The 26,302-nt window shown below is 38.0% G+C and overlaps 1 protein-coding gene across 1 annotated transcript in view; it reads right to left on the bottom strand.

The window, feature by feature from the left end:
* Positions 1–5,051: 5,051 nt before the first annotated feature.
* The window catches only part of LOC121859638 (probable G-protein coupled receptor 158), a 91,976-nt gene continuing 70,725 nt past the window's right edge, over positions 5,052–26,302 (bottom strand). The window contains exons 7-8 of the mRNA XM_042356572.1: positions 13,359–13,382; positions 5,052–7,648 (exon numbers count right to left, since the gene is read on the bottom strand). Of these exons, the coding sequence (XP_042212506.1) occupies positions 7,466–7,648; positions 13,359–13,382 (207 nt within the window). The 3' untranslated portion in view covers positions 5,052–7,465. The remainder of the gene's footprint in view (positions 7,649–13,358; positions 13,383–26,302) is intronic.

Genomic DNA, 26,302 nt, shown 5'->3' with positions numbered 1-26,302 from the left:
ACTTTTTTCCAACTGCTGGTTTAGTCCATGTCATTAGCATATTGTATACATTTTTGCTCCTGACATTGGGAAAGTGTTCATGCCATGCATTTTTGAAAGGGTATTTATTACATTACTATAATCAGGTGGAGACAAGTAGGAAACATTATCTCAAGTTTTCATATCTTGTAGATAACTGGCCTTTATACTTGTATAATATGAAGTAAAATTTTTTTGTGCAAAGATAATTTCCTGTTTGATAGAAAACTAACAGTTATGGTGATATTTTTTCAAGACTTTATAACAATTCATCTGTACAGTGGGTTCATCACTGTCATAGCAAAATAATAGTACCTAACACTTTGTTATATTCTACTGACTTCATCCACAGAACAGGCCATATTTCTCTTTATTTACGCTGACCTAACCTCAAGTTCGTGGCAAACTTATTACTTTATTGTTAGACTTAATAAGGATAAAGAAGAAAGGAACAGATATTACACTCTATTCATACGTTTTTATGGTTGTCACAGGCTTTATTTACCTATATTCATTATAAGTGACCGTATTTCATTCTCAGAATTGGCATGTAATCCAAGAAACTAGGAAAATGAGGTGCACCTTAGCTTGGGATTCAAGTTTTTCATGCTCGTAAATCGTGTAGCAAGAGTAAACGTTTCGTGCCACTGACAACGTTTTGAGGGTGCAAGCATACCAACTTCCCCGTCTTCCGCCAGTTGGTACACCTTACTACACTACGATGACGTAGTAACAACAAACGACGGTCGGGTACCGCCATGGCCCATCTTGAAAAATCCCACAATTTTTACTCCATTGTATTACGACCGCCGAGATACCACAGCGTGGTATATACCACGGCTGATCTTGCAATTGGCCCTAAGAACTAGCAAGTCCTGTCCGCGCAAAACAAAGCCTTGGACATTTAACATTACAGAAGGCTTAAGAATGAACAAACACAAAATAAGGATTGGAACGTGGAATGTGAGGACATTATATGAGACTGGTAAATATGCAAATGTGTGGAGGGAAATGAAAAAATGACAGTGAGACATTCTGGGATTAGGTGAAGTAGGATGGACATGTTCAAATAGCATTTGCGGTAAAGCTTCTTGCTTCATATAGTCTCTTGGTGAGAAACACGAGAGAGGTGTTGATATTCTTGTAAACCAGAAGTTGAGTAGTAGTGTAAAGGGATACTGGACAGTGTCAGATAGAGTTTTGTTAGACAAGTTTAATGCTAAACCCATGGACTTGGTCATAATGCAGGTTTTTGCACCAACAAATTAGAGTAAGAATGAAGTCTTCGAAAAAAAATTATTGACTTAAAGAAAGCAAGACAGTGTTCCTGTCATATTATGATGGATGATTTTAACGCAAAAGTTGGGAAAGGGAAAGAAGCACCATATGTAGGACCACATGGGTTGGGTAATAGAAATGAGAGAGAAAAACATTAACTGACTTCCGTAAGGAAAACAAGATGATAATTGCAAATACCTGGTTTGAACAACACCCTGGGCATCTCTATACATGGGTCTCACGCCAGGACAATATAAATAACATAGTCAGTAATTAAATTGATAATATTTTAAATCAGAAAAGATTACAAAAAATTTAATAACCCGAACCAAGACCTATCCAGGGGCCGAGTGTAGGTCAGACCACATCCCAGTAGTAAGGTCAAAACATGGGCAGGGATAGAATATGAAAATTAAATCGAAAATAGATTTTCAGTATTCCTAAAGGTTGACTTAAATGAACAAGAACTTGGACAACAATTTAAAAATTACAAAGAAAGTGAGAGAAACATTTATAAGACAAAGAGGAATGAGACTAAAAGTGAATGACAAATGCAATTTTAAAGATAATGTATAGAAAAAGAAAGATGAAACGAGGAAGTGAATCTTACACAAAATAAAAAGGATTGAGAAAAAGTGAAAGTGGATCCCAGATCCATGACTGCCCATAAGGGACAGTATGCTAAGCCTTTGGTACACAGGGAAGCAGCATGTCCAGTATTGCACTCGACCGCATTCACTTCTCCAAGTTGTAAACTTAGGAAGTTGTAAACCTAGGTACCCATTTACAGCTGGGTGAACTGGGAGTTCCCGGGAATCGAACTAAAGAGCCCCAGAACAGGATTGTAGACAGGCCAAAAGAATCACATCTCACACAACACGTGACGGAACCCATAAGGGGAGATAACATCCTGGATTTAGTCTTGGCCACTAAGGGGGTTATGGTGGACGAGATCCACATTGGGGGAAAATTCACTCCTGCCAGTGACCACAACATAATAAAGTGGATTACAATGTTAGAAAGTCAGGTTAAAGCATTAGAAGAAGATTAATGTAACTTCAACCATGGCGACTGCGAATAAATGGGGAAGGGGGGGGAGGGGAATATCGTTCAGGAGGAATCAGACATAAAAGTGTTGTGGCAAACAATTAAAGAAATTCTTGCGGCAGTTGTAGAAGAATGAATTTCCTAAAAGTCAAAGGAGAGAGGAATGAAATTCAGATGAATGAGCCAAAAAGCCAATGCAGCCATCAAAAGGAAATATCACGTGGAAAAAATACAGCATTTACAAATAATCTGGACTATGTAGTATACAAGAGAGCAACAAATTTCACTGATGAAGAATTAAGAACAGCAAAAGACATTTTAATAAAAACTGGCCCAAAATATTAAGATTCAAAGTCCTTTTATACATATACTACAGGAAAAGCGAAGATATGAGATACTGTTGGCCTTCTTAAGGATGAAAAGATCCTGATTCTGGAGAGAAGACATCCTAAATTTATACCTTGCATCAGTGTTCACACAAGAGACACTGGATAATATGCCAATAACTGGGAGGATGAATATTTGAAGAGTCGAAAATGAAGAGACGTAGCAATTACAAATGTGGATGAAACATGGACGAAAGTAATAAAATACGTAGAGAATGAGATTTACACTTAACTAGAATCACTATCAGTAACAATAGAGGGATCATACACAGGCCACTGGCCTCCTACTTTCAGTATGGCCAACTCCCGTTTGGTGGCCATTAGGTAAATATTGTAACTATGGTAACTATTCATAAAATCCGCGGATCAAGGAAGTGTCTAGAGACTGGATATCAGCCAAAGTCACTCCAATATTCAAGAAGGAGAGAAAGGGTGAGGCAGGAAATTGTACACCAATCACCTTAACATCACATACTGTATATATAAATTCTTTGAGAAATTTAGAAAGACGCCATCATCCAACTCCTGACAGTACAGTACACAGTCTCTTCAATGGTATGGTTTCATAGAGAGGACATCAGGTGTGACAAATTTATTGACATTCCTTGAAATGTTAACAGACTACATAGACCAAGGTTTACCAGTGGATGTGTTGTACATGGATTTTCTGTGATGTTTGACAAAGTTTCACATGCACAGCTAGCCTAAATAATCTAAGCACATCATATCACAGGCAAATTATTGGGGCAAAATATACAGTGGCTGAAAGACAGGCACCAAAAAATGATCATATATATAGTACATTCAGAGTAGAGAAAGAGGTTCTCTGTGGAGTACTTCAAGGACCTATCTTTGGACCTACCCTTTTTGTGATCTACAATAAAAGGATATATGGAAATACATCAAACCACAGAGTCAAATTTGCAGACAATATGAAGATGTTTGAGGAGGTGAATAGTCAGCAATATATCACAATCATACTGAAAAAAAATGCATGGAATTTTTAAAGGGTGTTAGCACTGGAATATATACTCTTGAACAAACTCAAGGAGTCATAAATCATATCTTTGAATATCATAAGAAAAAAAATATAATTCAACTTTATATATATCCTGTGTGTCCCTATCTGGACTATTATATACAGGCACAGATACCACACCTTGAAAAGACATAAAATACTAGAAAATGCGCAATGAAGGGCGACTAAAATAATTATTCCTGAACAAAATCATCTCAATTACAGTAGCCAAGTAGACTGTGTGTGTGTGTGTGTGTATGTGTGTGTGTGTATGTGTGTGTGTGTGTGTGTGTGTGTGTGTGTGTGTATATGTATGTGTGTGTGTGTGTGTGTGTGTGTGTGTGTGTGTGTGTGTGTGTGTGTGTGTGTGTGTGTGTGTGTGTGTGCTAACTAAAAAACTTAAGAATCAAATTCTAAAGCAAGTTCTGAAAATAAAGAGGTATTAGGAAGCAATAGAATATTATGAAAAGAAGATTTGATATTTACATTACACACATGAACAGTTAAAAGGTCTTACATCCCATTTATGACTATTTTACCGTAGGAGATTTTTTTGAAGTTACTGAATGTAAGGACTTGAAGTGGAAACATTAACAAAAGACATCCTTGGGAAAAGGTTTGTAACATAATGATTGGTTGACTGAAATTTATTAAGAAATATGTGCAGTTTATGGCGATGATACCCTCATAGTTGTGAAGCACTTGCTTACTGCACATTAATTACTGCAACTCCCTGTAAAGGAAAGATACAAACTTAATCTTTCATAAATACTTCAGAAACGTTATGAGCATATAAGATTCTTTAATACTGTGTAACAAAATCATTCTTTCATAAACAGGAGAAATATTTTTTCCTTTTTAAAATTTTTTAAGATGCTAGATGTTTTTATTGTACAGTATCTAAAATACCTGAACTTGTGATGATGAGGGATCTTAATTCCAGTGATAAAAGCTTAAGGCATTAAGTGGAACACTTTGGTGTTAATTCAGGTAATGGAGAAAAATGACAATAAATCAAAGGTAAAAATCTTTAGAGAGTGAGGACGGGTTAAAATTTTACATGCAATCTCGTGGTTTGACGTAGGACATGACTAGTAGATATAAAACTTATATTCATGTAATTTGGTTTATTGCCCTTTGTCACACTGCACACTGTGTTACCCTCAACAAAGGTTAACCAAAGAAAACATATTGACTGTTGATCTTATTAAATGACATTCAAAATGATAGATAGACAGATAGAGGAAATTACTTTACAAGAAGTGCTGCTGATGCTGTAATTTCCACAAGTAAGACTTTACTAAAACACATATGCAGTACAGGAGAAGGTTTTAGTACCGAATTAAGTGAAAACAATTTGAACAGGCATGAGAAAACATATTTTGATGTGATTTCTATATTGTACAACACCAACTGCTTGAGCTACAGCTGAGTTTCAGATTTGTTGTTTCTGCACTAATTAGACGCTATCAGACTATAAGTTGTGTCATGACAAAACTTTGTGTAACAGCAGAAATATGTGAGCAATTTTCAGAAGTCTCCAATTTCCTTGAGATCACTAAATCATTATTCAGTTTTACCTAAATAACCCAGAATGTACTGCAGGCTTAAATAACTCAAACATTATGTAAATAACAATACGAAGCTGCTTGCATACCTCAGTGTGCACTCATTCAAAAGTTGTACAATATACGTAATTGTTTCTTGATAATGCAAATTAGATTTTTGTGAATATTTTGAAAACACATTTTATTGCATAAAATTACTTTCTGGTTGGATATGTGAATAAAAGTTAAACACTCTCATGCTGTTTTCTAAGGAGAGGTCACCGAGACACTTCCCCCTAACCTGATGGCTCCAAAGTACTTTGTCTGCCATGATGCTGCTCAATGCATGTTAGTCAAGTCCACTGACTTAGCATAAAGAATTTAACTGTCTTGATGCCTTTGTTTTGACCCCGCATAACCTGATATATCTGGGTTTGTCACACCTAAGTGTATTGAACTTGATTTTTAGGTCATTATTTGACTGTTGCTACTTTCAATTCGTTTGTTTATAAATGTGCCATGTTAAACGTTCCCTATAGATAGAGCTGAAATACGTGATTTTACAGTATTATCAAATCACCAACGAATATATTATCTTTAAGGTGGTGAACCAGCAATTACAGTACAAAAAATAACCAAATCCAATTTTTTCCGGACATAGAACACATGAACGATTTTCAGAAGTTCTTAGATTCAGATCCAATTCTGGCTTGTGTACGAAAGTCTAGAATGTAAACATGCAACTCATGTAGCCCAGTCAGCTGAACAGACGATTGATGTCACGTGACAGCTACCGAGTATGTTGGCTCTCAGTAGACCTGCATGGATATTTTTTTTAAGTATCTTTCTGTGTTACACAGTACTGGATTGCCTATAGTGTGTTAACACATTCATTGAACAGCTGAAAGTGAAGGCATGCCGTACTGTACCAATATTAGAGATCCTAGAGTGTGGTGATTCTGGTAAAGAAGTATGGGTTAAGTAAGTCCACCACATATGATAAGAACACTAAGGAATGCATGCGTCATGTAATCAATAATACAGATGGTCTTTCACTACTCTCAAAACCATCAGCTAACAATTTGTTTTATGAGTACCTGAGTTTAAAAAAAAAATGTATATCTAATTATATCAATGATTCAAGGCAAAATAGCTTGATTTAAAGGAAATTTGCTACAGTGTAGACCCTATACTATACATAATTAAACCATCCCCAGGAAGAACTGGTCCAGATTGGATAGGCTTTAAATGTGCCTGTGTTAACATAAGATATGATGCTCTCTTGTATAGTCTAATATTTCTTTCTCTGAACCAAAAACTATTTTGCAAATAACCAATTTTTGTATTATCAACTTTTCAGTATCAGACTTTCATGAATTTTTTGTCACCATAAGTTTGCTGCAATAAATAACATTATTTTTTGCATAAATATATGAACAACTAAAGGGTGTGTCCATATGTTACACAATTACACTTTTATGATGTTTTATGCCTGGCAGGTTTTGCTGATGGAAATTCACATTTTGTAAGTATGATTCTCAGGTTCTCTTTCTCTTTTAAGCTTGAATATGTCAATTGTATGAATGGAGGTGGTACTGTCGTGTGTATCTCGTCTAGTCCATCAGTGTGAAAAGAACTTGGTGGAGCTTTTATGAGAAGGTAATTTGAGTTATGTAAAACACAATAACGGGGAGCAATTAACAGTAGCCTAGTAAAAGTGTTTAACATATGTGACAAGACTAGGATGTAGTGCAAATGCACCCTTGATTGGGCCAAAAAGTTATAATACCACAACACAAAGCATATTCCACTTTTATATGTGGTACCAGTGTTACTAAATTTACATAATATTTTTCACTTATCTAAGTTAACGTTCAGTCTAAAACAGATTTTAATTATCTATATAAATCGTAAGACTATAAATCTAAGATACATATTCTACCCATATTTAGTTGACTAACTGTCATCTGATTTGTACATACTATGTTGTACACACTTGGACGATGATTTAAATCTCTCTTAAAACTATATGAAGTAGTCCAGTCTCCTGTGCTTTATTGGGAGGTTCATCAAAATAAGGAAGTGATGATAAAAGAATAACCATTTTTTTAGGGTAGTCTGGCCTCATCTACAGTGCTGGACGATGTATCATGCATCCTTGGATGATGTTTTCATAATTTATACGATCTGTGCAGGATTGATGGTGTTCCTATGTCTGAGGGACCATCAGCATACACAGACAGTACTGAAGGGCCTTCAATAGAACATACAGATTCTTCAGGGGTTTTGCTAATATCACCTTCGCAGCCCTCCAGCGGGTGTGGCAGAGGACGCTGATGGTAACGTTGGAAGGACTGGGGTGGAAAACAAAACAAAACTATTAGATACAGCAAAAGATGAGCAAATAAAAATTTTCAATGGTAAAGACAATTGTGATATAGTAAAATACATGCACGATGTACTGGTGTTCTGTGTCAGCTTAAATACAAGTACTGTACAGAATATAGATTTCATCAAATGATACAGTCAGTGTTCGCTTAACATACCTTCCACAACACCCTTACATTGACTAAACGTACAGTATGTTAAGCGGACATTAATTTCCAATTGAAACTTAAAGTTATAGATTGAGATACAGCCCGGATCACTACCCCTGTTACCCCGAACTGCCTCTAATACTAAAAGGGAACAAATAAAATGAGACAATCGAACAGTACAGTACAGTACAGTACAGTACAGTACAGTACAGTACAATACAGTACCATTTAAGTGAGAAAAATGTCATCAAATATAACACGGACCCCAACCAATATCATTAAACTTATAATAATTTTGGTGCATCAGCAGCTGCACACAGACTAAATTTGTCTCCTGAATGATTCCTGTCAGCTGTACACCCCTTTCTCTCAATATTTGTTTCAGTTACCCATTGTATTTAGTTTCGGCTGTTTCCCGTTTTCCTTAGAATTGAATTTCCAAACCTATGGTAAAGACTTTGAAAATTGTCTTGATTATTTTTAAATAAGTATGTATACTAGTATTCGTTTCATTATGTAAACTATGTAGAATGTATCCTTATTTTTTATACAATTATGAAAGACTGTAAGAGGCAGGTGTGAAGCATAAAAAAAATTAGAAATTATATGTTGATGAAACAAGAAAGTATTGGAGCGTTGTTTTGATTTTGATGCACTCTCGGTAGCTAGGTAGTGGGGGATAGGAGGGCCAAGCTTGTGTGGTGCATATTTACCTATTATTATGTGGACAATCTTGGATAATTATGATGTTAACTAAAGTGTGATGTGTTCATTATAGTCTAAAGAGTATTGTAGTAGTGAGAGAACATTGTATTTGGTGGAGATAACATTATTCTGAGTGAATTGATTTGTGGCCTTTTGTATGCACCTGGACGGAGAGCACACATTTATTATATTTTGTTGTAATTTTAAAGCTGTGTTTTGATTAAACCAGTTTTAATGGGAACAATGGTATTGAAATAAACACCTGTCAGCTGTCAGGAGGTTGTTAGCCAGAAATAAGGTTAAGGTCTGTGTTTAATATTTAACTTCTCTGTTAACAGAAGCTGTTATTTCAGAGTCTCCTCCGATATAATGGGCCTATGGGCTGACTATACATCCTCTAGTGGGTCCTGGTAGAGGGTGTGAAGGTTGTAACAACAGTAAGAATAATGCGATAATACTCTTACAGTATCACAATTTCTTACCTTAAATTAACATATCCACTTGTATACTGAATTTGAGGAGTAGTTACAGAGAAGAAGAGAAGTTATTACTTGGAGGTAGAAGGGCGACTCTCGGGGGATTTTGATGGGGAAATTTCATAATTTTCTCACCCAAAACTAATACCATGCCTCTTCTTAATGCTAAATGATGCAGCAGCACCTATTGTAGTTTCTTTCTCTTTTCATCCATAGGACTGTAGGGTGCAGTATAATATTTGATCACAGCACAAAATATCCTGTACAGTAGACTGTAAACACAGCTAGCAGTGACCACGACCCAAGCAAAATTAACACTAATTCTCTCCAATATTACAAGATTAATTTATATTCATTCAGAAGTTTACCCTAGTAGTACAGTACTGTGGTGCGGTGCTGCCACATGGTCACAAACATCACCGTAGGGACCCGTGTCTTATTGTATCACGCCGTAAGGGTGCCGAATAACATTTTAGTGGGTATACATGATACTTGTACACGCACACACATGTATAGATGCACGATACATACATGTACACCCATTAAAAAAATTATTCGGCTCTCTTACGGCGTGATACAATATGACACGGGTGCCGAATAATTTTTTAGTGGGTGTACATGTCTTTCAAGATGCTACTACAGCGTGCAGTCTGCAAGATAGTTAGGTTAGGTTAAGTTAGGTTAGGGTAGACTAAAGATATCTTTGTAGACCGCATGCTATAATAGCACCTCTTTCAATAAACGTGAAAGTGGGTCTCCTAGGCATGACTGCCTGTTAAGGACAATGTGGTTACAGCGCATTGTAAAATAAGCCTTCGGTACACAAGGAGGCAGCATGGCCGGTACTGCACTCAGCAGCATTAATTTCCCCAAGTTGTAAATTTAGGTACCCATTTGAAGCTGGGTGAACTGGGATTGCCCGGGTTCGAACCACTGTACACTGTGGTCCGTACAAAATGAGTAAGTCCTCAAAAAAAGTCTCTTTTTGATTTTCCGTTGCTACAATTTGAATTGCTAAACGAATCTTTTTGAAATGATCCCCTGTACATCACCATAAGCTGGTATGCCGGCTCGCCATATAGGCAACAGTTAGAGTTGAGGGAGGGCTTTGTCCTTGTATGGCACACTAGATACTTCAACGTAACAAGAAATCCATTAAGTTATATTAATGTATGTATCGTGCTGGATAGAAGCAAAGCATATGTAAACAAGCCACTGACCCATGATTACAGTAACACTTCAGGGAGAATCCACAGCGTGGCACTAGGGAACCTCATGGGAAATATCTGAACAGGAGGAAGACAAAGAAAACTCACAACCTCCCTTAACATTATGCCAAAAGGTCATGGGAGACCTGGATGGCGAGTGTAGTGTGGGGACATAGTCTCGTCAACTACACAAGTGTTGGTTACAGACTGTGGAAGGTGGTGGAGGCGAAACCAACACTGGACCTGGAGATACTGACGTCGAAGATCAAGGGTGTCTCATCAGCATCAACTAGCAGACTTGGGATTGGCAAAGACCTGAAGGCAACGGTCGCCAGGCGCTCCCCAGCATGATGAATAGAGTTCAGTGTATTGAGTCTAGTCTCAGTGGCTGAGGAGTACACCTCACACCCATAATCCAGTTTGGGTCTAACTAGCATGTGGTAAAGGGGTAGCAGAGTTCCTTGGTGAGAACCCCATGACGTGTGCCCCAAGACTCTCGATAACTTGAGAGCACACTGGCAAGACTCTTTGAGATAATAATTATGTGGCTACCACATTAGCCAGTTGTCAAAGATAATACCCAGGAAACGGGTCTCTGTGACACATCGCACACGACGATTATAGAGCTGTAGCTCAGGATCTGGGTGGACACCTTGGAGGTGGCTGACATGTATGGCAACGGTCGTCAAGGGAGAATATCTGAAACCATGCTCAGTGGTCCAACATGAAACCTTGTCTAGTGCAAGTTGCCTGCGACGTCCTGCCACTGACTTACGGGAAGCTGCTTACCAAATGGCCAAGTTGTCTACATACAATGAGATTGATACACCACCTGGAACTGATGCTGCTATCGCATTTATTGCGATGGGAAATAGGATCACACTCAAGACACTGTCCTGAGGAACCCCGTCCTACTGAATATGTGGTGCTGACATTTTTGTGGATACGCGGACCATAAAAGTGCGATGTCCCCAAAAATGACAGATTATTGATGGTAACTTTACCCGCAAGCCAAAATTGTGGCGCTCTTTTAGGATGCCACATCTTCAAGCAGTGTCATAATGTATTAATCTACACCACGAAGATGCCGGAAAACCAGCTTTTTAAAGTGAGACAGATTGTATAAGTATGGAAACACAGAAGAAGGCAGATCATTCCACAGTTTGGCTGTGTGAGGAAAGAAGGAGGCACTATAACGGGTTATTCTCGTGTGACCGACAGCCACAGAGAAACGGTGTTACGAGCTCACGGCCTTGCCGGCGGTACATAGGATGCCAAATCCACCGAACATTGTCCTTTAAAGTACCTGTAAAAGAGAGAGAGTGAAGCAACATGGCGGCAAAGAGAAATGGAAGAGAGATTGTCGACTAAAAGGAGGAGAGTTAATAAGACGAAATGCCTTTGATTCCACCCTATTTAGTAGTTGGACAGAAGAAGAGCCACCCGAGATATGAGAGCAGTACTCCAAGTTAGGACGAATGAATCCCTTATATACATGGAGCAACTGCTCAGGAGTGAAGTAGCTACGGCATCTATACATCATTCCCAACTTTCGGGAGGACATGCTTCCAAGAAGAAAGAAAAGTTTGGGTTTTGAGGCAAAGGCGAAAGAGGCGAGCAAACACAGGAGCCAGAGCTTTAGCACACTCCCTCAGAACACGAGGGGGTATTCCGTCCGGTCCATGTGCCTTACTCACATCCAACCTGGATAACACACCAGCGGGAGGCGGTTATAGGAAATTGGGAGAGTATTCCAGCTACGGTGGTCTGGGCTGGGGTCGATGCTGCCGGTCTTTTCTCAAAACCAGCAGCAGGATAGGAGCCAATTTTTCTGGACCCTCCACGGTGACCGACCCAGTATGCGAAACCATTGCCCCCTTCTGGCACTGCTTACCGGATCATCAGGACTATCAAGCTCACCCACAGCATCAAGGCGGCTTCCTTTGGGGGCTGATGGCTGGCATGGCGTTGGTATCCATTTACGACATCCACTCAAATTCATGTAATATATGATCTGAAGCCTCGGAGGATTCACATCATTCGAAAACGTAAATACTCATTCATGCTCAAAGGTCGCGGATGTAACACTACCAACCATTCAGAAACAGGTCGAGCAACATTGCTCGGAAAGCCTCGACTCACACCGACCCCATGGCTAACGATACTTCTTTTGGGGGCTGTACATTGCACAGAAAAAAACTACCATTATAAAATGTACTGTAAATATCACCAAATGTATACTAAGAGGGCACTAACTGTACTTATAACCTTCACAATCACATTCATATGTGCATGTAACATTGTGTGTACTATAATTACATTTCTCAATTAGCTACAGCACTGAAAATAACCACATTAAATTAAAGTTCAACACCAAAAGTTTTAATAAACTACAGAAGTAAAATATATATTATATCTGTATAATGATTAGCGAATACAGATTCTTACATTTAAAGCTTGGTGAAACATGCAGAACATCTACCCATTACTTCACACTCAATGGTTAATCAACACTTGAAACCTGTGATGAAGGATTCATCTACCAGTTAGTAAGGAACGTGCTATTTTTATTTATTTTTTGCAGACTAAATAAAGGTGCCCTATGAACACACACAATAGGGTATGTATAAGTATTACAGTTAACTGATAAACACACAATTTAAAGTGAAAAAATGCTTAGTGGTAAAAATAATATAATATACCAAAAAAAAAAAGATGTTGAAAATTTATGGCAAAAACATGAGAATATCAATGTTGCTGGTAAACTAAGAGTATCAACAGTGAGACAAATGATTTATAGGTCTTCTCCTACTGTAGTGTTATCATGAGAGATAGAACGGTCATGGGTCTTCTTCTGTAATGTTATCATAAGAGATAGAACAGTCATGGGTTTATGCTTCAGTAGTGTTATCATGAGATAGAACAGTCATGGGTCTTCTCCCTCTGTGGTGTTATCATGAGAGATAGACCAGTCATGGGTCTTCGCCCTCTGTAGGTCTCCCATGTCTGAGTAAAGTCAAGTAAATATCTAGTAGAGGAAACTTACGAATATAAAACGTGGTTTGTTTAAGGCAAGACACTTGGATGTGTTTACATGCAAAACAGACAGATATATTTTATAAATACCAGAGAAAGTACCTTTTCTCGACTTCCTTTGCGGCTCTGTAAAACAAAGTGCTCCATTAATATGAGATCATACAAAATGCTGCTTGTATGGCAAACCTCATTAGGGTAATGCATTACCAATATAAACACATACAGTATTGATCTTCTAGTGTTCAAAACAACCAATTTCTTAGTTAATATTTAGATTTTTCTAACAACACAACAAAATATTTCCATTATATTTTTTTTTGTAAACTTACTACACAGTATATCGAATATATTTAGCTTTACTTCAACTGAGGTGCACTAAGATTGGATATAATCTGCCATAACACCAGTACACTATTACATTATTCATTAGAGTAACAACTCCCACTCACACACTTAATAATAATGCAGTTTTTGTCTCCAACTTAACAGTGACAAGGACTAGATACAAATTCTCTGTTATGTCCAACAACTTACAATATGTAGATCAAAGAAAACAGATGTAAATTAAAGATGCCAGCATTTTCAGTCACAGGAATCTATAACGGACCAAAAACCCTTAATTGTACATTCCTGCAGAATTTTGATCCCTGTAAAATTGAACCACTATTTAGGGCTAATATCAAGATAAAATTGTGCCAAACTTCATCTCCTTTGGTCTGTACTTCAAAATATAAAATTTTTGGTCTTTTGAACTATGACCCCATACAATCCTTAAACAATGCAAATACAGTAGTGAACAGTATTGTAAAGTAACTAAAGAAATTTACTTGAGTACTGTACCCAAGTAATATTTTTGGGTATTTACTTATTAAAAGTACTCAAACTTTTTAGTACTTTAACTTTTACTTAAGTATGGTTTTCTAATTCTTTTAGTCCAATACAACTGAATAACAAAAATCGTAAAAGAATTGTGTGGGTGGAGGGTATGGTGTGGGTGAAGCTGTGAGGGGTACGGTGTGGGTGTGGGGTTGACACCTCGCGGTCACATACCTAGAGGTCTCATGAGGTGAGGTGACGTCAGGTCTGGGGTCAGGTGGCAGTGGCCATGACAGCGGACTTTCCTTTTGATTTTGTTATGTACATTAGCTTCTTGACCACCCACCTTACTTAGCCTACCCTCTTATCCCCTCCTCCCCCATCGAATCCCCTCTCTTCTCCCCCACCTTTCCTTCAGGGGTTTGGCCTTCCCGTTAGACGTTAGTTGCTCTTTGTGTATACTTGTACCTAAAATGTATTTCGAGGCTGTGATTCTAAAATGCTTTACATAATTCCGTCTTAGATATAAAGCCTATATCTATACACATGTGTGAGACTGAGTGTATTTAAAATTCTGCTTAAATAACTAAGTACAACTCCCACGACCTCCCCCCCCCCCCAGTACCCGCCAGACGTTATGTGGTGCAAAAAATTCAGCCACTCATCAATTAGAATCGAAACGTGATGTCACCACAGCCACACCCCAATTAGAGGAACATTTCACAGTGACTCATAATCAGACTCAGTCACTATGGAGGCAACAATCATCCACAAACTCCTCAACTGAAGGAGCTTGATAGCTACTTGGCGTGCCCAGGGGAAGGAATGGAGCTACTGAGGTCTTTCCGACTTTATGTGACTTATCTCTCAAGCTTAACACCCCATTACCTGCAGCTGCTGCTTGTGAGCATCTGTTTAGTCATAATGGACTTATTATTTATTATTTAATTAATTTATTACACCCCATGAGGCGACAAGCCTAGTCACAAGACCATAAGAACATAAGAAAGGAGGAAACTGCAGCGGGCCTATTGGCCCATACTGGGCAGTCCCGTTTACACCCAACCCCTATTGCTCATATAAGCATCCAACCTATGTTTGAAGCTATTCAGCGTATTCGAATTAATGATGATATTTGGTAACTTGTTCCATTCATCCACTACTCTGTTTCCAAACCAGTGTTTACCTATTTCACGCCTAAATCTAAATTTGTCTAATTTAAAACCATTGTTACGAGTTCGCTCCTGGTTGGATAGTTTGAGTACCTTTGTAATGTCCCCTTTGTTTAGCCCTGACTTCCTTAAACACCTCTATCAGGTCGCCCCTCGCTCTACGTCTCTCGAGGGAGTGCAAATTAAGATGCTTTAACCTGTCTCTATACTCAAGGTTCCTAATGCCCGGGATTAGTCTTGTCATTCTCCTCTGAATTCTTTCCAATGATTCTATATCCATTCTGTAATACGGTGACCAGAACTGAACTGCGTAATCCAGGTGTGGTCTCACAAGCAAGATACAGTTTTAGGATGACCTCGCTAGTCTTGTAACTAACACTCCTTTGTATGAACCCAAGTACTTTATTAGCCTTGTTACGAGCAAAAACACATTGTTTACTTGGCTTAAGGTTCCTACTTATCATTACTCCTAAATCTCTCTCGCAGTCGGATTTCTCTATGGCATCGTTGTTCATCTGGTATCTGGTTTCCCTGTTTACATCTCCTATACTGAGTACTTTACATTTGTCCATGTTGAATTTCATCTGCCATTTTTCAGACCATTCGAAAAATTTGTTTAGATCTTCCTGTAGTTTTGCTGAGTCCTCGTCAGATTTAATAACACGTCCTATTTTAGTGTCATCAGCAAATTTACTTATGTTGCTGTCTATGCCGATATCTATGTCGTTTATGTATATAATAAATAATAATGGTCCAAGTACTGAGCCTTGGGGAACTCCACTTGTGACGTTGCTCCAATGGGACTTAGTACCGTTAATGCTCACTCGCTGTTTCCTGTCCTGTAACCACGCCGTAATCCATTTAAGGATGTTACCTTTGATGCCATGTGCTTCTACCTTTCTAATTAGTCTTTCGTGGGGGACTCTGTCGAAGGCTTTGCTAAAGTCGAGATATACCACATCATAATTGTGCCCCTCGTCCACCGATTCGAAAACTGATGAACAGAATGTTAATAGATTAGTTAGACAAGAACGTCTACTTGTGAAGCCATGCTGGGAATCATTGATCAAGGCAATAGTGTTGATGGGTGTTAGCATTGGGACAGTTACAGAGTTTACAGGAAGAGAAGTGCGGGTCACCTCCCCCACCCTCAGATACTTGCCAGATAGTCTGTATCTTAACCTAATGTTAGCAGAGACAACATTATGTCTGCAGACCATAAGTCCACGTAGACGATACTTGTGTGGATAAGGAAGAAAGTGATCATAGTGTTGGGTGGATATAGTTTCAGCCAGTTCACTATCCCTGCGATTGATTCTAAGGAGAAGAGCGGCTGAACGTATTCTCTTTCGGTAGGTCATGCTGGGCTTATATTTAGGCCTAAAAGAACCTGATTGGACAGTCATAATTTCGAGAAACAGTTACTGATTAATCTTAATAGAGAAAATTATAAATAAATATGTGTAATGCTGTGTGTCTTTTATTTTTATCTTCAGTTAACTATTTTTTTTACCTTTATATGGATTTATTTAAATTTTTGAGACAATTAATAATTTTGTTGTTACTTTTTTGCTTTCAGTACTTGAGTACTTTATGTATGAGATACTTTTTACTTCTACTTGACTACATTGAAATTTGGATACTTTTACTTCTTTTGCAGATGTAACAATATTTTTAGTCAAGTAACAAAGTCCGGTTCTTTTTACAAAGAAATGAAAGAATGACATTTGCTTGTTTATTGTTTGTATGAAGATAGAAAGGAGAAAACATGACAATCAGTAAGAATCTCCATAAGAAAAATACAGTGATGGAACAGCCAAGCGGCGTGCCGTCCCGAAGACTAAAATCTTATCAACGAAACATAACCCACTCCTAATGAACACTGTAATAAGTCTAAATTGCATGGTGACCAAGAAGAATGAGCTACTGATGCACTTGAGGCAGAGGACAAGAGAGATGAGAGGGAGATATGAAGGGAAAATATAGAGGGTGTTGGTATAGTCAATGAGTGCATAATATATGTATAGTTGTGGACAAATACTTACATGGCAGATCCTGTCAAGTGTTGGGGAAATTTTGCCTGCAACAGTAAAGACATGCTCCAAAAAGTATGTCGTATTGTCCAACACAAAATCGTGAAGATATTCTTTGGAGCGTGTGTGCATGAGATAAGAGTAAAATATTCTCTACTAGCACAGCCCTCCACTCACTGTGTGTATATTTGTGATTGATTACCTAAACATTGACTTTCATGATAATAATTCAGAATTATTAAAGGTCTAAGGCCTATACGTCATACTGATACCAATTAATTGGCACATTTTTAATTACTGCATACAAAACTTGGCCTAAAAGTTACAGGAAGGAGACACCTGAGTGTAAAACTAATTATTTATCATCAGTCAACACAAGCGTGGGAAATAGTCTTAAAACAGAGATGATGATGTTGATGATGAGCTCAGTATAAGAGGTGTTATAGAACTGCTATATGAAAATAGGAAGAATGACCCAGATAATATACAGTGTCATTATTAATGCTAATAAGGAAGCATAATGTATTGTCTAATGGTAGACCCTGCTGCCATATGGCAATATGGCATCACGAAAATTGTGACCAAGTCCCAGGTTGCTGATCTGACTTTCTGCTTCATTTACACACCATTGCAGGGTCTCAATTGTTTATCTTACTATTGACAACACTATATATATATATATATATATATATATATATATATATATATATATATATATATATATATATATATATATATATATATATAAATCACTGTAGGTGCGCGTGATCTAGGTATATGCTGATAACCACAAGGAAAAGAAGAAAACACGAAGTTCCCAAGCGCTTTCGTGTAATTCACATCTTCAGGGTTATCAGCATATATATATATATATATATATATATATATATATATATATATATATATATATATATATATATATATATATATATATATATATATATATATATATATATATATATATATATATATATATATATATATATATATATATATATATATATATATATATATATATATTGTTTCTCACTTTTGAATTTAATTTTTTTTTTCTTTGTGATTCTTTATTATTATTATTATAGTGCTATTATTATTATTATTATTATTATTATTATTATTATTATTATTATTATTACATTTTCGCCCCCCAGGCCCCGATGTGAGTTTGTGACCTGTGCCCGGGTGGGCTAATCCCCTTAAAAAAAAAAAAAAAAAGCCAGTCAAGTCAGTGTACTAGGAGGATATTTTTCCTGGAGAGTTAAAGCGTTGTAAAATCGGACAAAACAATCACATTAAAATCTAATCATTTCATAATAACACAAACAAATCTATTAAAATGTTTTCTCATTATAATGTTCATTTTTAAGGAGGGAGGTTTTGCTATGAGAAGAAAGAGAGAAGGGCGGGGGGCTGAAAGTTATATTACTAGCACTACTGTGGCTGAGCAGTCATGAAAAACCCTCAGTTTAGATATAAAAATACAGGTCCCAAGGCAGTGGGTGAGTGTCTGTTATTGGTTATAGCTTGAATTTGGCGATATAATCCATTTTGAGCCTTAGGCCATTCATGCAGACAAGATAAGGAGCATTTTACTGTAGAAGATGGAGAGCCAGTTGAGCTCTATATGTCGGAGGAGTAGGATCATGTTAAGTGTGATGGCAGACAAAGGGTCAATCTTACATGTGCTCTGACTGAATGCTCTCATGAGTACGAAGTATTTGTATTTTTTCCTGTCCACTATTATTATAAAAAATATATAAAATATATTAATACTGTACCTGTAAATTTATCATTTGTACAGTATCACTGATATTACTACGTATTACCCAGTGAAAAACTTCACATATTGTTTAGAGGTAAAAATCACACCCAGGAATGGCTCTCTCTTGGATCCCCAACATAATGACTTCTTTTAAAGGTGTTTCTTGTAACATTCTGTTTTCCAGGAACATATCTAGAATGCTTAAAGAAGTATGTCTGCAAGTGATTTTAATTTTGTTTATATCAACTGGAGAAATGACAATATACCAGATGAGCTTATTAATCAAGTAACTATTTTTAGACACATTTAAGACACGATTTTCGAACTCAACAAAATAAAGGACCATCGCAATTCAAAGATGAAGAAAAGTGCATGATGACAACTTGGAACATACAGCTCCTATTAGAACTGGTCATCACATGCTATTACCCTTCAGATTTAACTGTTATTAGAAACATAACAAGAACAGACCAAAGCTTACATATCATAGAAAGGAACACAGAGGGTTCTAAACAGAAAAAAAATCACTGAGTATCCTATATGCCTTTGTCATTACTGTAAGGATGAAGGAACAAGAAGACATATAAGAAAAGGATAAAACAAGTCAAGAATTGTTCCTGGAAATCCAAGTTATAGCTGAGTTGGGCCAAGAAGACTCAATAACTTATTCATCGACAATACAAGATGTGATCTAGACTATTACATGATACTGACAGCTGACACTAACTCAGTTAGAACATCTCTCCAGCTGCAACCAAGAAGATGGAGATTTATCTCTTAAATCTTAAGGGTTAATCAAGTCATGGTGCTAGAGCAACCTGCTTTAACACCTTCCTTGTCTGTCATTAACTATGTTGGATTTCTAGCACCAGGTTTCGGTTCAGCTGCATTAACTGACAGAACCAAAGGGAAGCAAAAGGGTTCTGAGTCTCCTTGACAACTTTGCTATAAAATGGGATTTATACAAGACCACTATTTATCTTTCGTATTTTATTTTTTGCAAATCGAGCACATTTTCTCATAGACTCATTATACAAGTGAGATACGCAAAAAAAGTTTTAATGACACTTTTGTGCACACAATGACTAACATAATGAAAAAAACCCTGGATAACAGAACAGTGATTTAAGGGAAACAGGTCAAGATTATAAATAAAATAAACAGTACGGAATATTAAACCAATATCTAGTACATGTATTATAAATATATTATTGTAGTACACTGACCTTCATTATATAGTTGCAGACATGTTCTCTATGAAAAAAACCACTTGACCCCTAACGAGTTATTGCATCATCCTAAATTCCCATTCTTTTATTTACATAGCAAGAAAACTGCCATAGCTCTCCTTCGTTGCATTCTCGGTAATATCCACACTTTCAAACATTTCTTCATTTCAAAATTCCAATTTTGTTTTTGTTTTTGCAACTTTATACCTGTATTGTACTGTGTACAGTACGGTATATAATTAGCCAAGGGAAGGAGGCTAGTGGCCTGCATAGGATCCCTCCATTGTTTTTTATAGTTTTCACAAAGGCTATTTTGAAGCCCAAAGCTTGAGCTGATAGACTGTTCTGTAGGTCTACTGTCCTCTGTGTGTAGAAGTATTTCGTAATGTTTGTTCTACATGATTACTTCGCGAGCTTGAAGTTATGTCCCACCATGTTGGTGGTGCATGACATCACAGGAAATGGTCCAGGTTCACGTTTTCCACCCCTTTCAGGATTTTGAATGTTTCAATGAGATCTACCCTATTGCGTCTTGTCAGAAGGATTGTTAGTCCTAAGGCTGCCGGTCTGCTTGGATAATCGAGGTATCATAGCTCCGGAATCATCTTAATTGTATTGTTAGGTATGTTAGGGTTTCCATATCTGCACAGTTACAGTAATCCAGACTGGGACATACGTTAAATTTATACAGTTGAAGGAGCATCTTCCAATCTTTGTATTTAAAGGCACGCTCTATAATTTCAAAATCTCAGTTTGTTTTTCTCACTACTTCCCCGAGTAGGCAGCTATCAAACAGGGAGGTCCAGTACTACAGCCTGGGAAGATCTGGGAAGCATAATGTGTTGTCTAATGGTAGACCCTGCTGCCATGTGGCATCACAAAACTTGTGACAGTCGGCCGCATACAAGGTCATTTTACGTGGGCTCTCCTCACGAGGAATCCTCATAGTAAGGTTTGCCCAATCCATGGTCGTAGTTTGCTTTCTAGGTGGTACAAACCGTGGTGTTTGCGTGGGACTTGCTCCAGGTCTGCCAACATAGGAAAAAGAGAATGTTCGTATACCGTAGGCGAACAGCTGACCATCACTAACAAACATTTCACGGAGATGATGGGGGCCAAAGGAACGAAGATGCAATGCACAGATCCACTCTCTGAGCGCCAGAGACAGATACGTGTCACCTTGATTGTCGAGAAACAAACAATCATTCAAGATAAACGACATACAGTATATGGCCGAAAGTCTCAGGTTGCTGATCTAACGTTCTGCATCATTTACACACAATTGCAGGGTCTTAATTGTTTCCCTTGCAGGGAAACAGGGAAGAAAAGTGAAAAAAAACACACAAAATTCTTGGGTAATTTTGCCTTCTGGCTAAGATATTGTAGGTTTTACAATGGAATGTAAAATAACCATAGTATTTTGTATTTGTTCACCTTTCTTCCCTATTTCCCTGCAAGAGAAACAATTAAGACCCTGCAATTGTGTGTAAATGAGGCAGAACGTTAGATCAGCAACCTGAAACTTGCGGCAGTATGCAAGACCATTTAGTCTTGAATTCTCCCTATGGGGATGACCAACGTTTTCCTTTCAAGAAGCCTAGTAAAACCTCAAGGCGTGACCAATGCTCATGGATATTATTGGGATTATACTGAGAAGGGGTTGTGCGCCCTAAGCAAGCATTAATGAATAAACCAATGACTATTAACATAGTTGCAATTACAAATATGTTGCAATGCTTCTTGTATAGTGGAAAAAAATTATCATCATACATAAATGATTAATTTCGCTGATGGACAAGGACGGATATTGGCGTTTAGATATTCATATTCTACCCCCCAAAATTTGATATTTCACGTTTGTTCACCAAAAATCAGTCCGCTAAATTTAAAACCCATCTGCAGACGACACTAGAGCAAATTTTATTCAATCCTCAAGGTATGTTTATCTCAGTTGTATTTCCTATAGATAAATGAGTATTTGATGAGATTAGTTCAAACCAAAATAGTACAGAAAATCGCTTGCTATTAGAATATTTTGTATATTCTTCATCCCGTTGGGACAAGTGATACGCCTCCTTACCATTGGTAGGTCCCAGGTGCAGCCTCTTACACTTCGTGACATTGAATCTTAGCAGCCATTTCTTCCACCATATTTGAAGCTCACAGAGGTTCCTTCTGCAGCTCTACAGTCTGCTTGGTTCTTAATTTCCCGAAACAACTTGGCGTCATAAGCAAACATTTGTATGGAGGAACGTACAGTTCTGGCATGTCATTTATGAAGCAAACAAGTAACAGCGGGCCCATTACTCTGCCCTGTGGTACCCCGCTTGTGACGGGTACACGTGACGATTTCGTGCCATTCATCACCACACATAGGCACAGCTAGGGAAAATAGAATCGGTAACCATAATCTCTTAGATCCCAAGGTAATGGACAAACCAAAGACCCCGGAGGGACCCTTTGATTATAAGTCCAGTGACGATACATTGGCTCTGAAGTAGAAGGTTAAAGGTTGTTACAGTCCTAACTAATGCCATGGGGATAAAGCCAATGTCTGTGGTGCAGAGGTATTGTAAAGAATCCAAGGTCAAGAAGGATGTGCAGTGCCCTAAAATCATCAAGGCATATAATGCCCATATGGGTGGGATTGATAAAAGTGGTATGCTAACACACCTTTACAAGACCCCTACCAAAGCTAAGAGGTGGTACCTACGTCTGTTTGGCTACATCCTTGATCACTGTGTTGTAATTGCTTGGCTTGTGTATAAAGAGACTGTGCCTCTCATGAGACAAACATCATGCCACTGATGAAATTCTGGCTTGAGGATTCAATCTATTTCAGGTCAGTGAGGCCTACACTTACTTGGACAATGAAAATGTCTAACTCTCCTAGATCAAGACCTAAACGTGCCTCAGAAATAGAAATTACAGTGCCAATCTGTGGACACAGAGCAGTTATCCCTGAAGACAATCTCAGGTATAACTTTTCCCTCTTTCAGTTCTATGAGTACCAAATAATGGGTTAACTAGACTTCTGGCATTTGTGTAATATCACTTGATTGGCTCAGTTTCTAGTATTGTCCTCTTTGAAGACCGAGAGTCTAGAGGGTTAGTAGAATCACTCATGTGTCGCCTGGGATTTTGTTTTCTCTGGGTCACTAGTGTAACTTAAAGCTAGAGCGTGCACTATGTTAACATTACTTACAGTTAGTTCGCCTCTTGTCCCTGTTAGTGGGATGGCTGGTGAAATTTTTAACATATATATTCTCATTTTATTTTACTTAAATTTCCATATATTACATAAAAGCAAATGAGGAGAAATTGGACATTAAGGCAACTGGATGAGTGACGAATCTACTTGTCTTCATGTGGGTTTGAGGAATATAATGGTGATTGTAGGAGAACGATGCCACATTGAGATTTTATTTGTAGACTTAATTAATAACTCTGTAAGTACAAGAGTTAGAGATTAACGAAATAAGTAACAAAACTGGTAGTAAAAATAAATTTTTTATTTGGGCAATTATCATATCAATAGTGGAACAAATTTGTATTTTTTTTTCGTAACTGCAAATGTTCGTGATTCAAATCCTTGTAAATCGGAGTCTACCTGCACTTTTAAGTAACCCCCAAAGAGACTTGTGACTCAAGGGTCAGCTAGAACAAGGAGGAAACAACAAACAACAATGCTACTAATGCCACTGAGCAAATACACCTCACAGGAGTGGCAACTATAAGTCACGATAGGAATTATTACACTAATCTTACAAACTCTCAACACAAAATAACAATTCCATTTTATCTCCAACGAAGGTTATTATCCAAGACCAGAAACTGCTCTTTGGAAGCATTTACAGTAATATTTCTCAGAAGACCCCATAATAATGTGTAGCCACTGTGAGCACAACCTCTTGGATAGCAGCCTGGCCATATAATTTCAATCACCTTAATTACTATTTTGAAAATGTAGACGTCATTGCTCCACATTTAGATATAAGACACTTGCTAACTACCTTGTGATATTGATATCGTCACATATCCCCTGAAAATGGACACCTCAAATGATGAGTCGTCCTCATTTTTCCATGAATAAACTTAAAACATTGTTTGGCCTAAAACCATGGGTCTTATTCTTCCACTAGGTGGGGATCCGGCACAGCCTAGGTTTGTTTCTGAGGGGCAGCTTTCGTACACAGTACATACACTACACTAAAGTATCACTTTTGATGTTTTTTTTTTTTTTTAAGAGAGTAGAAAGTTGTCAAGAGAAATTGCTCATATTAAAGGTGTCTCTGTCAGGATTGTCACCAAATGGATTCAACGGTGGTAGCAGGATGGTTCTCTTAAAACTAAGTCTCGTAGTAGGAGACCATGAGTTATCATGCGTGAGGTTGTCACTCATATACTGGACACAATATACAGGAGCAAGAGCAATCAAAGTTGTCTGCACTTCAGGTCACTTGGATCTGGAGTTTTCTTGTCACCCGAAAACCACGAGACAGCGCATCCATATTATGTGACGGCAAAGAAAGAACAACCTCAAGCACAAAAGGAATCTAGACTTTGTTTTTGTCTCAAGTATCTTGCTATAATGCTCAACACATCCAGGAGAAAGCCAGGAGTAGTAAAGTGACCACAACTTTGTGGGACCGGATGTGGGCATTTTGACCTGAGGAGCTGGTGGGATTAAATGGAGAGTTCACAGGAGCTATTTTTGCCATCAGTGCCAGCCATGGCATTACTTCACCGACACCCTATCACACTTGTGCCAGACTGGAGTCTCATCCACGTGAGCAATGTGGTGAAAGACTGGTTCACTCAGCACCCGGAAGTGATAGTCCTCGACTGGCCTGTCTAAGGGTTGTTATATGAATCCCATCAAGAATTTATGGGCCATCACGCATCTCAAGTGGGATGTGGATGATGAAGTTAATTGAGATGCCATTGATGAAAAGGCCCGGGAGATGTGGGAATCAGTCCTAACATCTACCCAAACATAGTGGAATTGCTACCCATGAGAACTGGTGAAGTGGTTGACGCTCAGGGAGGCTGGACCGAATATTGAAAGCAAAGTCACATAATCACTTTATTAAAATAAAAGGTTTCAAGTGATAATATAACCTTAGCAACAATAAAAACTTAACTTATACAGTAATATCTCCGCTAGCCAGAATCCCTCTTAACCGGAACTCTCCAATAGCTGGAATTAAAATTTTCTCGGAAAATTGCTCCCAAAGTCTGAATTTTCCAGAAAATTCTATCTTTGGGAACGATTTTCCAGGAGGCACATTTTCATGAAAATTTCAAGAAAATTTTCCTGGTACCCAGAAAATTCCAGAAAATTCCAGGGACGGGGGATTTTTTCTGGGTTTGAGAGATGAAAATTAAGTACATTTTTGCAGAATTTCTAAGAACAAATTTTCAGCACATGGAAAATTCTGGTGAAGGGGGAAATTTTCCCGCTTTGAGAGATGAAATAATGCATTCTGGAAAATGATGAAAAAATTCCGGTACCTGGAAAAATTCTGGGGATGGGAGATTTCTTTCCAGGTTCGAGAGATGATGTAATGTGCAATTCCTGGAACTTCCAAGAAAATTTCCTGGTATCCAGAAAATTCCAGGGACGGGAGATTTTTCCAGCTTTGAGAGAGTCATTTTGTCACCCGGAAATCTCTCGTTCCCAGAAGTACTTTGCACCAATTGTCCAGGTTAATGGAGATATCACTGTAAATTAAGTTACCCAGAGAGCCAGAAAGCGCCTGCAACTACCAAGCTTATTCCACAGATTGGCGAAGGCCGACCTAATCTAAGTGTATTAACATCTCAGGGGGCACTACTCGGTCGAATGTACATACCTGGAGCTGGCGGACGTCCACTCCACAAGGGGTCACAGCTCAAGGTTGAAGAAGCCACAAGTCCAGAAAACTGCGAGGGCAAACTTTTTCAGAGTAAGAATTGTGAACTCTTGGAACAATCTGCCAGAGAGTGTTGTGACGGCACCGAGTGTAAGCTCTTTCAAGACCAGACGACCAAC

This window comes from Homarus americanus, unplaced genomic scaffold, assembly GCF_018991925.1.
Source record: "Homarus americanus isolate GMGI-L3 unplaced genomic scaffold, GMGI_Hamer_2.0 scaffold7626, whole genome shotgun sequence".
Taxonomy (NCBI): Eukaryota; Metazoa; Arthropoda; class Malacostraca; order Decapoda; family Nephropidae; genus Homarus; species Homarus americanus.
Note: the sequence above shows the minus strand (reverse complement) of the source record. Positions and strands in the feature narration are given on the sequence as shown.